At 37.6% G+C, this 16,150-nt stretch overlaps 1 protein-coding gene across 1 annotated transcript in view; it reads right to left on the reverse strand.

Annotated features, from left to right (window-relative positions):
* Window positions 1-579: 579 nt before the first annotated feature.
* The window catches only part of UBE2U (ubiquitin conjugating enzyme E2 U), a 38,368-nt gene continuing 22,797 nt past the window's right edge, over window positions 580-16,150 (reverse strand). The window contains exons 6-8 of the mRNA XM_024119638.1: window positions 14,661-14,709; window positions 8,384-8,472; window positions 580-665 (exon numbers count right to left, since the gene is read on the reverse strand). Of these exons, the coding sequence (XP_023975406.1) occupies window positions 580-665; window positions 8,384-8,472; window positions 14,661-14,709 (224 nt within the window). The remainder of the gene's footprint in view (window positions 666-8,383; window positions 8,473-14,660; window positions 14,710-16,150) is intronic.

A 16,150-nucleotide genomic window follows, 5' to 3' on the forward strand; every position in this document is an offset into this window, starting at 1 on the left:
CTGAGATGGAATCTGTGCTCTAACATGATGAAGCAGAAAAACTGCCTTTAGGAGTCAAGAGACTGAAGATGAGATTAAGGTCCCTTCCTTAATGTGGTCCAAGAGTCAATCATTCCAAAAGACATTGTAATAATTTATCTTTATATTTAATTACAGACTTCCTTACTAGATTTAATATATTTGGTTCCTGAGTGAGAAAGCCATCTGTTAAAGAGGAAAAGGTGTTTGGAACCATGAGAAGAATGAAATACTAACCGGTGATATGTAAACAGGTTGGTTTTTCTTTTTTCCTGTTTCTAAGTTCTATTTTGATAAGGTTAAGAATGGAAATAAGAAGATTAATAGGAAAGGTATTGTGGGATTCCTTCACTGTGGCTCATGTTCTATCCCCACCTTTGGCAGCCGATAGATAGCAAAGCTGTTTCCCACCTGGGTTCATGTGAAAGGACAAAATGATACTTATTGTTTTTCTTATGTTTAAAAGAAATCCAATGGGTTTCTTCTGATAGTTCAGTTAGTAGAAAGTGAGTAATAGATATTTCAAGTTCACAGGATAATATTCTAGACAGTTAAAATTACTTACTTTAAACCCCATTCTTTAGGTCGTCTTAGCTCATTTTTCTTCCATTTGTAATACTTTCCAATGAAATTTGGATCTTCAAGCACTGAAATTAGAATATTTTAAAGAGGAGCTATGCATACATTCTTTAATAATAGTTTAAAGTTTACAATAATTTATTTCTCCTTAAGTTAGTATGTGGCAATAACACGTACTATTATCTTTCAAGTCACATTACGATCCTGAGACACTCTCCAAATTTCTTTTTTTTTTTTTTTTTTTTTTGTGGTATGCGGGCCTTCCTTTGTTGTGGCCTCTCCCGTTGCGGAGCACAGGCTCCGGACGCGCAGGCTCAGCGGCCATGGCTCACGGGCCCAGCCGCTCCGCGGCATGTGGGATCCTCCCAGACCGGTGCGCGAACCCGGCTCCCCTGCATCGGCAGGCGGACGCGCAACCACTGCGCCACCAGGGAAGCCCCAAATTTCTTCTTTTTATTTAAACTTTGTGATACTGGATATTGTTTGAAACAGATTGTGACTTTGTAACTTATCATGATAATGATATTTGTTTGTATATCATTTATAGAAACGAGGATAGTTTTAAAATAACTCATACAGAAACTGATACCATAGTTTAAAAAAATTCTAACGCAGCACTTCAAGTGAAAAAATAAAATTGTGGAGTTTGAAAGTGGCATTACAGATCTTGATCTTCTGCAAAGCAAGAATCTGCAACAGATGATCATCCAGCCTCTAAATGAACCCCTTGTCTCTTTGTTATTGGGAGACTGCCCGTTTCATTGACAGTTACCGAGGTCACAATGTCCTTCCTTAATCTAAGGGCTGTGAGTTTCCACTACTCCTCCTTCTGACCTCCTCAGCAATTCTGAGTAAATTTATCCCTCCCCTAGGGAAAGGATCCCTCTAATATTTGAAGATAGCTCTCAGGGCAGCCTCAGTTCCTTCAACTTTTTCTTAAGTCATGATTTTCTTTTTTCTTTTTTTTTTCTTTTTTTTTTTTTTTGTGGTACGCGGGCCTCTCACTGTTGTGGCCTTTCCCGTTGCGGAGCACAGGCTCTGGACGCGCAGGCCCAGCGGCCATGGCTCATGGGCCCAGCCGCTCCGCGGCACGTGGGCTCTTCCCGGACCGGGGCACGAACCCGTGTCCCCTGCATCGGCAGGCGGACTCTCAGCCACTGCGCCACCAGGGAAGCCCCTAAGTCATGATTTTCTAGAGACCTAACCATCCTCATCCTGGTGGTGAACTTTGTTGATATTCTTATTAAGGTTTTCATCCAGAACTGGCTCAGAATCTTGATTTCATATCAGTAGCAAGATGCAGGTGGGATTGCTACCTCCCTCGATCTGTGTGCTGGACTTCTCTCAATTTAGCTCAGATATGCATTAGTATTTTCTGGAAATCACATTATACCACTGGCTCATATGTTTGTGGTTAATTATAAGCCTTATGCCTTCAATCAAATTCACATAAAATTTATGGAAAACCTACTATGCTTAAGCACTGGTAGTTTTTACACAAAATACTATTAATCCAGATCATTCACACACGCACATATATATCCTTCTTTTTCTCCCTGCTCCCTCCCCCTGCTCGCTTGTGTGCTTTCTCTCTCTCTTTCTCGCTCTCTCTTCTCCTTCTAATTGTCCTGGGTTTATAGTCCTGATCTATTTAACCAACCAGAAGCTCCCCACCAGTCTTGTCCTTCCTTATCTGGAGCTCACTTCTTAACAATGATTAATTAACCCCTTCCAGCTTGATGAAATTTGTCATTGATAGAAAAAACATTTAAACTGAATAATTCTCCTTTTCTTCTATTAATATTACATGATTTTCACCAGCAATGTTCCAATCTATTCTTTACCTTCTTCACACACACACAAACACACATACATACATATTCTTATAGACTTCATTAATATTCTTTATTGTTATTTGGAATATATTCCTTCCTTCCTTTAAGGAAGCAAATCTTTACTCCCCAGAGTTCTTAGCAGGATTCATTATTTCCTTTAGATGATTATAATAATTAATATTAATAGAATTCTTACTATATATGGGGGTACTTGTAAAGTAGATAACGCAGTGCTTACCATTATAATACCCACTTCACAGATGGACAGACACAGAAAGGTTGAGTAATGTCTTCTAACATGTACTATTCATTACTACCTAAACAAAATTTAAAATTTATTTGATGTTAAGTTCCCTGACCAGGTATTGAACCCAGGCCATAGCAGTGAAAGAGCCAAATCCTAACCACTAGGCCACCAGGGAACTCCTGAAATTTACTCGATGTTTCTATTCAAGGATAATCCATGTCTTTCCTTAATTTTTTGGAATTGCCTTTCCTACATTTTCTATTTGAATATGTATGGCAGTCTCTTCCTTATATATTATGAAACCCCAAATGGCATCATTATCTTTCCTGAATACAGTAAGTCCCTTATATACGAACCTTCAAGTTGGGAACTTTCAAAGATGCGAACATGCGTTCGCATGTCCAATCACGTAAGTTAGTTCATGTGTCTGGTGTACACTGTCACATGCATGCATACTCTACAAGTGGTTGTGCTTTTGTGTACTTTTTTGTGTACTTTTGGTGTAGAGTACAGTAATACAGTATCTTTATTTCAAGCCCAGAATGTCTGGAGGCAAGCATAAAAGCAGCAGTATGTAGCTGATTGTTAGTTGGGTACCTAGGCTAACTTTGTTGGATTTATGAACAAATTGGACTTACGAACGCACTCTTGGCATGGAACTCATTCGTATGTAGGGGACTTATAGCAGTTGTTTCTTTCTGAGACTCTTTTGGGACATTATAGATGTGTAATTCTTATTTTAAATTAAAAGAGAAAAATTTTTTCTAGAACTCCCCAAATCCTAGCTTTTACAGCTGCTTTGATTTAATTTCTTTTAGGAAAACAACATTGTCCTTGCTGGAAATTAATAAATAGCTGAATCCATTAAGAATCTTCCATTAATCAAAGGGAAGTTGTTTTTCTATTACAAACAAACTTTGTTGGATTTATGAACAAATTGGACTTATGAACACACTCTCGGAACGGAACTCGTTCGTATGTAGGGGACTTACTCTATTCTCATTTCTCTTATATCATTGACTCATTTTCTCCAACACTTTCTCTATTACCCAAGAGAGGAAAGATGCCACAGTATCTGTACAAACTTTTAACACTTCCTATTTTATCCCCATAATTTTTTCACTCATCTCTCTCCTACCATCTGACTGTAAATGCCTCAAAAAGCTTATCATAATACTTATGTTCTTGTCTTCAACAAAGCCCATTGACAGACATAGAAGATGTTCAGTGGATAATGTTGATGGGAGAGAAATAATGAAGAAATGAGGACCAGTGAAATTTTGTCAGAACTTCTTGAAGTTAAAATCCCCCCATCACTATCATACCTTGCCCTTGTGGCAGTTTTGTAATCTGTGTAGAAAAGCATCCTCTACTGCCTCCATAGTATATTTCTTCCTTCCTTTCCTTCTGAGGATTACTGGACATAGCTTCTACTCTGCTTTTTCTATGACACACCTATTGTCCAACAACTGTATAGGTTGATCTGAAAAAATTTTTTTTCCACTCTGAGACTGTCGTATCCAAAGAAATATATAAGCATAACTTACCTTGGCATGTTTTACTTTCACACATACTATCTTATGCTAACCATAGAGGAACTTAAAATAGAGTAGAAAATTTTTGTCAATGAATAGAAATGAAAAATGAGGTACAAAGACTAACCTAAATTAGGTTAAATGACTAACCTAAATTCACTTAACTGTGTCTGCAAAACTAGTATAAGGCTAGGAGCCTCTAATTTCTGATATCAGGTTCTTCCCACTAGGGCTTTTCCATTGGCTTGCGCATTGTAACCACCTGGGCAGCTGCAAAAACTACTACCCCCTGGTCCTGCTCCCAAAGATCCTACTATAATTGGTCTGGGGGTGCACCCTTTACATGGGAACTTTTACGAGCTCCTCTAGTGGTTCTAAGGAGCAGTCAAGACTGAGACCACTGCATTAGAAGTCGATGATACTGCTTCTTGCACCTAAATGCATTTTTGGAGACACTTGCCCTCACTGCTGGCTCAAAGATTCAAGGAATGAAAGTATCCTAAGGTGAAAGCAAGCATTCCCATGATGCTTCAGGCTATTTGGTCTGTGCTGATGACAGCAAACAAACATCAGGAAGCCTCCGCTCACTATTACAGGGTACACTGGTCTGAAAGAATTCTTTTCGTATAACATAAACATTTCCTTATGGGGATCATATTCTGTCATTAAGGTGCTGTTGCCCACAGCCAGATGTATTGGTTTGTTCTCTGCCAAACTTTTAATTTGCCATTCTATAGTGATGGACAGAGAATAGTGGATCATCAGTACATTTTCCCATATGATTGTCTATGATTATGAGCAAATAATTGTAATTACTGAAAATGTACTGCATATACTTCAGAGTTTGAATTTAAATCTCAAGTTATACAGAAATTACAATTTTATATCATATTATGGAGGCAATATAATATAAAGGAAAGAACAAATATAGAGTCAGAGGACTTGGTTCAAGTCTTTGGGCCACAGCCCACTTGAACTAATAAATATTAGCCACATTTACTGAGCACTCACTATGCACTGGGTACTATTATAGTGCTTCAGCGTTATGAAGTATGTTGTGATTATTCTCATTTTACAGATGAGAGAAGTGGGACATAGAGAGGTTAAGAAACTTATCCAAGGTCACACAGCTAGTAAATTGCAGAGCCAGGATTAAACCCTGGCAATATGCATCCAGAATTTACACTCTTACCAATATATGATATTCCATGTGTGACCTTAGGTAAATTACTTAGCTTCCCTTGGTCTTGGTTTTCTCATGTGTAAAACAGAGTAATAATAATGCCAAGCTCATTGGGTTGATATACAACTCTGCATGACATATACTAGGTGTTCAATAAATATTGGTTGATAAGTGAATAAAAGGACAGTAAGATTGGGATGATTAAAAAAATACAGATTAGGAGGTACAAACTACTATGCATAAAATAAATAAGCTACAAGGATATATTGTACAACACAGGGAATATAGCCAATATTTTATAATAACTATAAATGGACCATAACCTTTAAGAACTGTGAATCACTATGTTGTATGCCTGAAACATAAGATTTTACATCAACTATACCTCAATTAAAAATAAACAAGAAAAACAATACAGAGTATACTCTGTAAACTGTGTTATACAAGAATAAACTTACTAGTATTATGGCATATATGACTATGTATAGATTTGTGGCACAAAGATATGCAACAGAGTTAATACTCAAAATCATAATATAACCTTACTCATCACTATTCGTAAAATAAAAGGCTTTTAAAAATATGCACAAGAGTTTAATAATCTTTCCAGTGATAAAAATATAACTGTAGAAAATGAAGTTATTGGAAGTTCCCCCTTTATTTCTGAGTAGTTAAAGAAGCATTCTATAATCTAACAGCTTCATCTTTCTTATTGCCAGGAAATTAAGCCATTAAAGATAGTATTGGATCTCATCCAGCTGAACTATCCAAAGACAAAATGGTCAGCAGCACATGTAAGGTTTACATTTATTTTTTTAAATTAAGTGCTGGTTATTATTGAAGGAAAGCTTTTGAAACATTCTTATAACAAATCTCTGTAGGAAAGAGAGGCAGAGTGATTGTGAAATCTTGCGCCAAGGGCTAGAATCAAAGTCTCAGAAATTCTTCTGGGCTAGAGGTAACCATTACCAGCTATTGCCTTCACAAAGAGAAATGAATTACATACTAGGTTAGTGACAGATGTAGAAACAAGAACCAACTTAAATATTTTGGTGTCAAACTCTTTTGAAGAAGAAATTGCAGCCAGTGATACTTCATTATTACTTCCATTTTAAAATTATTCTTTATTATAAGACAATCATTTCTAAATTTCTTTGTTTGGGCATGTGCTTCTGTTTTTTTCCTAGCAGTTTGGAGTTTCCAAGAGCCTTCATATATTTACACGTTATTCCATAAAGCACCATCCTATAACAATCTGTTTGTTTTTTGGTTGAAGGAGTTGGACGCTGAATCATTCCCTGGAGCATGCCAACTGCCTCTTGACACCACATCTGTTAAGGGTTATCACCTCCTGGAACCCATCTGAGCTCCTCAGAGCCTCTTACATAGCAAGTACTCAAGATGTGTTTGCTGAATTGACTAAGAAGCACTCAATCAAAATCTTTTAAATGAAGTAAACATTCATGTAATCTGGTATCAAAATCAATAAAACTCTTTCACACTGATAGTGTTGTTAAAGACTACTTCTTAAAGCACCTTGAACAAGTTATTTTTCTTAATCACTAATCTATGAGTCAGTGAGGAAGATAATGTGTAATCACAAAATAACTAATAACCAACATCCTGAAAGAACAAGTAATTTCTTAGAAATTATTGACCTCACATTTTTATATTTATTAAGCTTAGTACTCCTTTTTGCTCTAATTTGTGTCTTAAAACTAGATATGATTTTTTTTTCTGGGTGATATTTTGTTCTCTTAAAACCAATTAGTAGACTATCACAATGATGAGATGAAACACGATGAGACCACAAATTAAGGCAGTGGTCATGGAGGTGGAGTAGAGGGGAAACATTTGTAATGTTGCAGGAGATAAAATCAATAAGGCTTAACAAGGGAGATAAAGAGGACTAGGAAATGTCTATGATTCTGGCTTGGCAAGTAAATGAAAGAATGGTGATCTACCGCTAATCAAGAAAGGTAATGAAGGAGGGAGAATAGGTTTTGGAGCAACATAATGAATTCACTTTGGGACATCCTGGGTATGAGGTGCCTTATTACACAGTTGTAAATATGCATTCAGAATTCAGAAGAGAGCCTGGCTAGAGATGAGGCTTTAGGAAATACTGGCATGTGGGCTAATGAAAACCATAGTGACAGATGAAGTCTCTCAAAGAGAGCTGGGCAGAGAATACTGAATGAAGAAGTTATTGGTAAGGAAAGAGGCAGAGGAGCGCTTAGGAAGGTAAGAGGAAAACCATGGATACATGGTGTCTTCTAACTCAAGGAGAGCATAGCCAATAGGATTTCAAGTAAGATAAGGACTAAAAAATGTAATCACTGAATCTGGGAATTCGAAAGTCACTGATAACTTCAGAATGTACCATTTTGCAGGATAGCTGAAGCAAAGTCGTATTTCAGTAAATGTGTGCAGACTGGGTAACCTACTTTGATACAAATAATGAAACAGTACTCTAAAGATTAGATTAAATGGGACCAAAAAGTTGTCCAGCTCTCCTATTCCATCTTTCTAGCTCTTAATGTATGATGGTAACAGATGATTTTTCCTTCGACTGATAAAATTGAGCAACCCCAGGTTTTCTTTCTGTCTTTCTACTTAATAATGTCTCTGGCTTTGGGGATAATTGTGTTTAGAACCAGAAAGTTTCCTCCTGCTATGAAGGTTTCCTTCTGGGGTAAAGGGCATAAAGTAAACCTCGAAAGACCGAGAACTTTGTCTTTTATTCCTCCAATTGCCTATCTTTCCTTTGGGCTTTTAATCAGACTTCAGTCCAGGACTCTTTACAAAAGAGGGACTAAATGAACAGTTGTTGAATGATTAGTATATAGAGCCAACAAAGAAGTTTATCACCCTCCGATTCCAAATATGCGTCAATTAGTCTTTGAAAGCAAGACAAGCTGAGAATGTTGAGATTAATATACCACCCCCCTCCCCACAAAAATAAGACAAGGTTAGATCACCTTACATGGAGTTCTGTAATATTCTGTGGCTTTTGATGTGGCTATTCCAGACCATGTCTTGTAGTAATCATTAAATGAGACTGATTTAATTGATCTGAAAATACAAAATAAGATCAGACAGTGAGTAGCATGAAAGTTGGCTTTTTAAAATTATTTTTATCAGAGTGGACTCTTTCAGATACCTTGTCACAAGACATTAGGCTGATCTGCAAATTCTCACATAGTTATTTCTAACAAATGAATCTAACATAATTTTCCACTAATACATGCAAATCACAAAAAAGGTCCATCCAAACGAGTTTTCTATAATAAGTGTAAATGTGCATCCATGTATATATTATAAAAAGAAAAATATAGGTTTAAGATAACTGTGCCTTTCGTGACTAACATTGAAAAGAACTTTAAATAAAACATCATAGCTGTACATTTTCTCTTTCTACGATAAACTTTCTTAAATTTCTATGCCAAATTTTAGTAAAATCATCTTTATTTTCTTTTTATTATGAGGAGAAATGAAACACCAGAATTGAGATTAGTTTAATTTTTACACAGAATCTGGCCACTTTCAATGAGGGAAAATAAACAACTCTTTTCTAATATTACTGCCAGCACATTTCCTTCCCTGTGCTAATATTACCAAATCCTAATGGGAGAGCAAAGACTGTTACAAAGTATTAAATGGGACCTATGAAACAGTCTCTTACTCTTAAATAACTGCATTTCCAATTTTTTTCTTACAATCTTCTTGAATGCAGAGATTCTCAACACTCCACAAACAAAACATTACTTTCAGATATTTTTCAGACATGTGAAATCATCTATTAACTGACTTAAACAGATGCTTAAACATCAAATGTAAAAGACTTTATGTCTATTTTAATTTTAAATTCCTAGCTCTTTGGAGGAAGAAGCAAATTTTCAGTTATAACAGGTTATTAGCATTAATTTTTATAGGTAAATCATAGGTGCCTTAATATTTGACTCAATTTTGAAATTAATGGGGGCATATCTAAATGTGTTAATGCATTCATTTATTTAAATGATAATTACAGACACCTAATTTTAAGACTAACATTTTTCAAGTGTGTTATTGCTTTTGTAATCACACAAGTAGAAATCTGAAACTTGGTAAAGATAAATTAATCACTACTATTATTGCTTCCAGAGCTACAAGCGGTGCTTTATACTACTAAATGATATACTAAACTAACATTAATTTGCCAATGAAATGTTTCAGCATTTGGCAACGGAGGTAACAAAATGAAAGGCTGCATTATATCTCCTGCATGAAAAAGCTTGTGATCAATTTGCTGTCACAGATCATTTAGCAGACAACAATGACCCAAGAGGAAGGAAACTGTCAACATACTGTCTCGTGAAAAAAAAATACACCATCTTCAGGCACAATCGTCTCCATTGTTTTTTGTCTGTTTGACGACGACCCATGACCCTCTCCCTTCCCAACGGTGTCCTGTTCAATTTCAAGCTGTTAGCCTTCAGGGGCTTTCTTTTTTTCCCCTAGAATAATTAAAAATATTACCCTAAAAGGTATAACTTTAGTATAGTTTGAATATACATAACAGAATGCCTCAAACATTTGGGAATATCTGCACTTTCAATTCTATAAAGGAAATAGCCTCTTAAAATAAAAGAACAGTAACTATTTACTATTATTCAGATAAACTATGAAGGGATGTATACAGCATAAAAAAATACATGTGTTTATAGTTTCAACCAATAACAGGAATTTATGGTGTATTATTGTTGGCATTATGAATATGAAAAAGTAGAAGACATAATTTTAAACTGAACATTACAGCTTATTATTATCCTCTTGGGAAAATAAGATATATATCTGAACTAGTAAATAGAATAGCTTGATATATTAACATAATAAACTGTTACATCATTTAACATAGACATTTGGAGATTACAGTGACAGATACTTCTTTGGCAGTGGCAATAAGCAAAAACAATTTGGAGGAGGGAGGTATAACTTTGTTTTGGAGCCATTAGGGAAAGAGTCACTTGGATATGGACCTGGGACTAAGGAAGGAGGCATTTTAGGCCAAGGAAGGGAAGCAGTATTAGCAATAGCTTAGATGGCAAGGAGCATGGTGTGTGCATGCCTACATACAGAGGATGTTGGGGGAAGAGGTGAGAGTAACAAGATAATTGACTAGAGTAGAGAGTTCCAATTTCAGAGGAATTGGAATTTGATAAAAATAGGTGAAACGAGGCAATGCTGGGTCTTCAAATTTAGGCAGAGAATGGATTAGAGTCGATTCAGTAACCTTGATTTATTAGGTGATAGACAGTAATCAGAAGTTCTCAAATAAGGCAAGTAAACTATGAAATCAGTGATTGAGTAAGAGTTTTCTCTGGCATTAGCATGTAGAGAGGATTATATGAGAGATTAAATGTAGGGGGACCAGTTAGGAAATAAATTCAGTAACGCAGGCAAGAGATTCTGAGAGCTAATACTAGGGTGGGAGCAAAGATCAGGAAGGGGAGGAGATGAATCTACGAGAATGCTAAAGAATTGACTGAACCAGTTGCCTGATAGGGTGTGAAAAGTGAAGGAATTTGAGGGTCAAATATTCTCCTAAAACCCAGAAGACCACTTAGTTTTGCTATTAATAGAAAGCGTCTAGAGAAACCGAAGTAAAATATGAGTTTAATTTTAAACATGGGTTGTAGGTGATGACCTTTAGGAGTGTGACTGAGAAATTGGGACTGGAAATAAGAAATTTAGGTCAAATCAACACAAAGGTTGATAGATGACGCCATTAGGGAAAACAAACTCCAAAAGAGTAAGTAAGTGTTTAGAAAAGAGTGAGCAGAAACCAATTCACAGTTTAGGGGGGGCCTGTGAAAGAAACCAAAAGGATCATTAAGGGAAGAAGAGAATCATGGCAGCGCTATTTCATGGAAGCAACATCCCAACCATCGCCAAAGCCTAATGACTAAATTCTTAAATATCTCTGGATATTTAGTCACGTATTCAACAGTATCATGACTAAGAGCACAGGCTCTGGAATCAGCTGGCCTGGGTTAAAACACTCTGGCACCATTTCTTATTAGCTGTGTAACTCCGGGCAAGTAGCCTAACCTCTCCATGTTTCCAGAGATAGAACTTTCTCCAGTGGTGGTTGTGAACATGCATAAAAACAGCCAAGGAAGGGTTTAGCATCCCTCAGCACTGTCAGCTGGTCTTCTCAACTGCCTTGGATAAGTACCTCATCATTTTTCTCCTGTAAACTCTAAACAGCTTCCTAATTGTTCATCTACCTCAGTCTCTCCCTATTCCAGGTTATCATGCCTCTGCTTGAAAGCCACAGTTGGTAAATACTTCTACAGGATGACATATAAACAACTTTTAAATAGAACTTGAGGTTCTTCATCATCTGGCCATTTCCAACCTTTTCTTCCGTCATTCATCTCCACATCCAGAGGCTCCGTCACATGGAACTTCCTGGTGATCCTGAGTGTACCACAATATTACATTTCCATGTCTGTGCAAGCAGTTCTATTAGAGAGTCTTTTGCCCTCTGTGCCTGTCAAAGTCTTCCTTATTAAGGTTCAGGTACAATAAAAATAATACAGACATGAAGGTTGTCACAGTGGATATTGTGGTTGCCTCCCCGATAGCTGTTCCATTCTTCTCCCATTCTGTATATGCCCTGTGGTCTGATGGGACTGACCCCACCCCTGGCTCTAAGTCAGCTGAGTGATAACTAGTTTAGGGACAGGAATCTGACCTAAATAGCTCCAATCAGAGTGAAACTTATTCTAGCTTTCTACATCTTGATCTCTGAGAGTGTTGATCCTCTTTGTTCTTCTTCAAGATTGCCTTGTTATTCTAAACCCTTTGCATTTCTAGATACATTTTAGACCACCTTGTCAGTTTTCAGAAAAAAAAATAAGGCTGCTGAGATTTTGACTGAGACTGAATTGAATCTATAATTTGGGAAGAGTTGACAGTGTAAGAATATCAAGTCTTTCCCAAGCAACAAACTTTGTATATCTCTATTTCTTTATGTCTTTTAAAATTTCTCTGATATATTTTGCGATTTTTCAGTATGGATGCCTTATTCATCTTTTGTCACATTTTGATGCTGTTGTAATGGTATTTTTAAAATTTCATTTTCTGGGCTTCCCTGGTGGCGCAGTGGTTGCGCGTCCGCCTGCCGATGCAGGGGAACCGGGTTCGCGCCCCGGTCCGGGAGGATCCCACATGCCGCGGAGCGGCTGGGCCCGTGAGCCATGGCCGCTGAGCCTGCGCGTCCGGAGCCTGTGCTCCGCAACAGGAGAGGCCACAACACAGGGAGGCCCGCATACAAAAAAAAAAAATTTCATTTTCTATGTGTTGCTAGTATATAAAAATATAGTTGATTTTTAAATATTCATCTTGTATCAAGGATCCTTGCTAAATTTACTTATTAATTTTCAAACTTTCAAGCTTTGTATATTCATTTGGATTTTACTATGTATATAGTTGTGTTGTGTGTGAATAAAGATGGTTTACTTTACCCTTTCCACATTTTATAACTTGGTTTTTTTCCTTCCCTCATTGCACTGGCTAGGACTCCAGTACAATGTCGGATAGAAATGGTGATAATGGGCATATTTGTATTGTTCCTAAACTCAGGAGAAAAGCACTCAACATTTCATATTTAAGTGTAAGGTTAGCTGTTGGATTTCTATAGACTCCTTTTATTGAAATACGGAAATTTTTTTTTTTTTTTCCGGTACGCAGGCCTCTCACTGCTGTGGCCTCTCCCGTTGCGGAGCACAGGCTCAGGACGCGCAGGCTCAGCGGCCATGGCTCACGGGCCCAGCCGCTCCGCGGCATGTGGGATCTTCCCGGACAGGGGCACGAACCCGTGTCCCCTGCATCGGCAGGCGGACTTTCAACCACTGCGCCACCAGGAAAGCCCTATAAAGGTCTAAGTGATCTGGCCCTGTCTACATCTCTTACTCTATCTCCTACCCATCTCCCTTCCCCCTTGCTGTGTTCCAGCTGCAGTGGCCTTCTTTCCGAGCCTCTAACACACCACTCTCACATCCAGTTTAGGATCAATACCCTAGTTTCTCCCTCTACCCAGAATCTCACTGTACTTGTTAAGACATCACTCTCTCCCAACTTTTCACCCCCCCCTTTTTTCCTTTCATTGTCACGAATCTTGATTTTTCAAGATAACACCATGTACAAGTTTATCTCACCATGGCTCTCGAGTTGTTTCTGACTAAAGGTATAGTTGAAGTCTTTCTCCCAGACCCCAGATTTTATAGTCCCGTGATCAGTGCTGGATCCTCATGGTGCCGTCTGGTTACCTTGCTGCCTGTCTGATGAGGGACTCATTGCCCCAGACAAAGAACCAAAGGGCCAAAGTTTTCTCCCTGTAATGGCGTTTGCCCTTCTTCCTGCTCCTGCCTGAGAAAGACCCCACCACTGCTACTGGCTGGTCTTCATCTGAGTGCTAGGGGACAGACAAGGTCAACGTTCTTCCTGTCAGGTCCCAATTAATCATTCTGTCGGTTTTTCTGGGTCTTCTAATTCTGAGTTTCTAACACTTCCAGGCACAGAGCCCCTTGACATAACATTATCTCACATTCTGGGACAGAGCCCCGATCTGAGGGTTCCTTTTGATTTCAGTCCTTTGGGAACATTTTACTATTATTAATCCACTAAGAGGATCCTTATCCTTGTATAGTATAAAACCAAGATAGATCAAGTATTGTGTCAACACTAGTTAAGCTGGCTGTTTTCTGCTTCTGATTAACTATCAAAATAAAGCTGATGGAAATGCCAGAGAAGCTGAATGCTGCAGAACCTACACCTTGTCCAGGTGTTCAAGGCTGAACTGATGTCACATTGTCAGGTGGTCTCCCAAGTGTACAATGGCTTTAGCCCTAACTCTCACCATTTTCCTCTAGGACTTTATCTTCTCCTAAATTGCTTGGATTTTTGTGATCTATAAAGGTTGGATCTATAATGTAGACAACATTTTTTTTCCTTTTCAGAAATAAAAACTAAAAGAATAGGCAACTAACATAGTTACATCAATTTTAATTTAATAGACTAGAAAGAATTCAAGATTCTCCATATTCCTCCTGAAAACATCATTTTTAAAAGGTATTGGAAGGGAAAATATATTTAAATGAAAGAATTTTTCTAAGTTAAAAAAATGAAAATACAATTATGATAGAAAACACAGTTTAAATCAATAGTTCTTTTAGTGTATAAATTGGCAAAAAATTATATAAAGAAAAACTTACCTGTTAAATTTATCTGGCTCTTTAGGTGACTCAGAACTGTCATCTTTTGCTGTAAAGAAAAATATGAAAAGATTCTGGTTTACTCGGAAGACTGAATATATGGCCTTATGTGCATTCTTTCCAAAGCCTCAATAAGATGGTAAGAAAGGAATAAAAATAAGGTATAAAACCTCAAGGAGAGCAAAAGAAAGATGGCAAGAAAAATTTTCAGGATGGAAAGCAGATGTCAAGCGGTAACTATCTTAACAGGCCATAGAAATTTGAAACCTAACGACCTGATGAGGGGAGGCCAATAAAAAGCAAGCAGATTTACACTTCAGAACTTGAGAAACACTCAGGAATTGGAGGTATCAGATACCTCTGAAAACTGACAAGTATAGCATGGATACCAAAGACATAGCCTTCATCCTATGCAACCAGAAGACCACCACTGCCCAGGCAGGAGGGAGTATATCTAATTCTGGAGAAACTGAACCAGAGAGATTCAGGAGATAGCAGAACAAGAGTATGGTAAGGGACTGAAGGCAGGGAATAAATCACATAAATCATATTGATAAGAAAGATTCCTTATTCTCTCTCTTTGTCCAGCTCCTAGAGTGTAAGTAGTTAACATCTCTTTCTTCAGGCATAAGACTGGAGGATTCGTCTCAGAAAAAATAGTCAAGCCTAGCTAAAGGTAAGGTCAGGTTCCCACTGAATAACCCTATAATGAAACAAAACCATCAACAAGTCCAATCTGCATCCAAAATTTCCAACCTTTTCAATGAATGATTTTCATTCATCATGTGTCCATCATACAGATGCATAGTCAAAGATCAGTAGATCTCTGAGTAAAGTCATTATCATGAATGATGACAACCAAAACAAATAAGCAGGAAGAAAATAGGAACTAGGAACATACTTTTCTGGACATTTTCCAGAATACAGAACAAAAAAATAAAGAGATGGATAATAGGAGAAAATAGATTTTAAAAAATCAGAGTAACAGATCAGTAGATCCCACGTCTAAATCTTTGGAGATTTAGAAGAGAGAACAGGGAAATTGGAGGGGACAGGTATTATAAAAGAAATCATATAAGAAAAAAGTCCAGAACTAAAGAATTAGAGTTTGAGATTTAAATAGCCTATGAAATGCCCTACATGATGAACGAGGAGAAAAAAAATTTTCAGACTAAAGTTTAACCAAATTATGAACATATGAGAGTGGAAAAAATACATTTTTAGGCATGTGAAGTAATAAAAGATTTAACTCTCATGTACTTGGAAGCTCCTGGAGGAAGTGTTCCAACAAAATGAAGGAACAAACCAACCAAGAGGAAAAGGAGGGATCAAGCAAGAGCTCCAATCCAAGGGGCAGACCACAAGGTCACCCCAGGATCCCTACGAGAGAACTGCCAATTCAGAAAAGGAGGAACCGGCTTCCCTGGTGGCGCAGTGGTTGAGAGTCCGCCTGCCGATGCAGAGGACACAGGTTCGTGCCCCCGTCCAGG

This window comes from Physeter macrocephalus, chromosome 4 (assembly GCF_002837175.3).
Source record: "Physeter macrocephalus isolate SW-GA chromosome 4, ASM283717v5, whole genome shotgun sequence".
NCBI lineage: Eukaryota > Metazoa > Chordata > Mammalia > Artiodactyla > Physeteridae > Physeter > Physeter macrocephalus.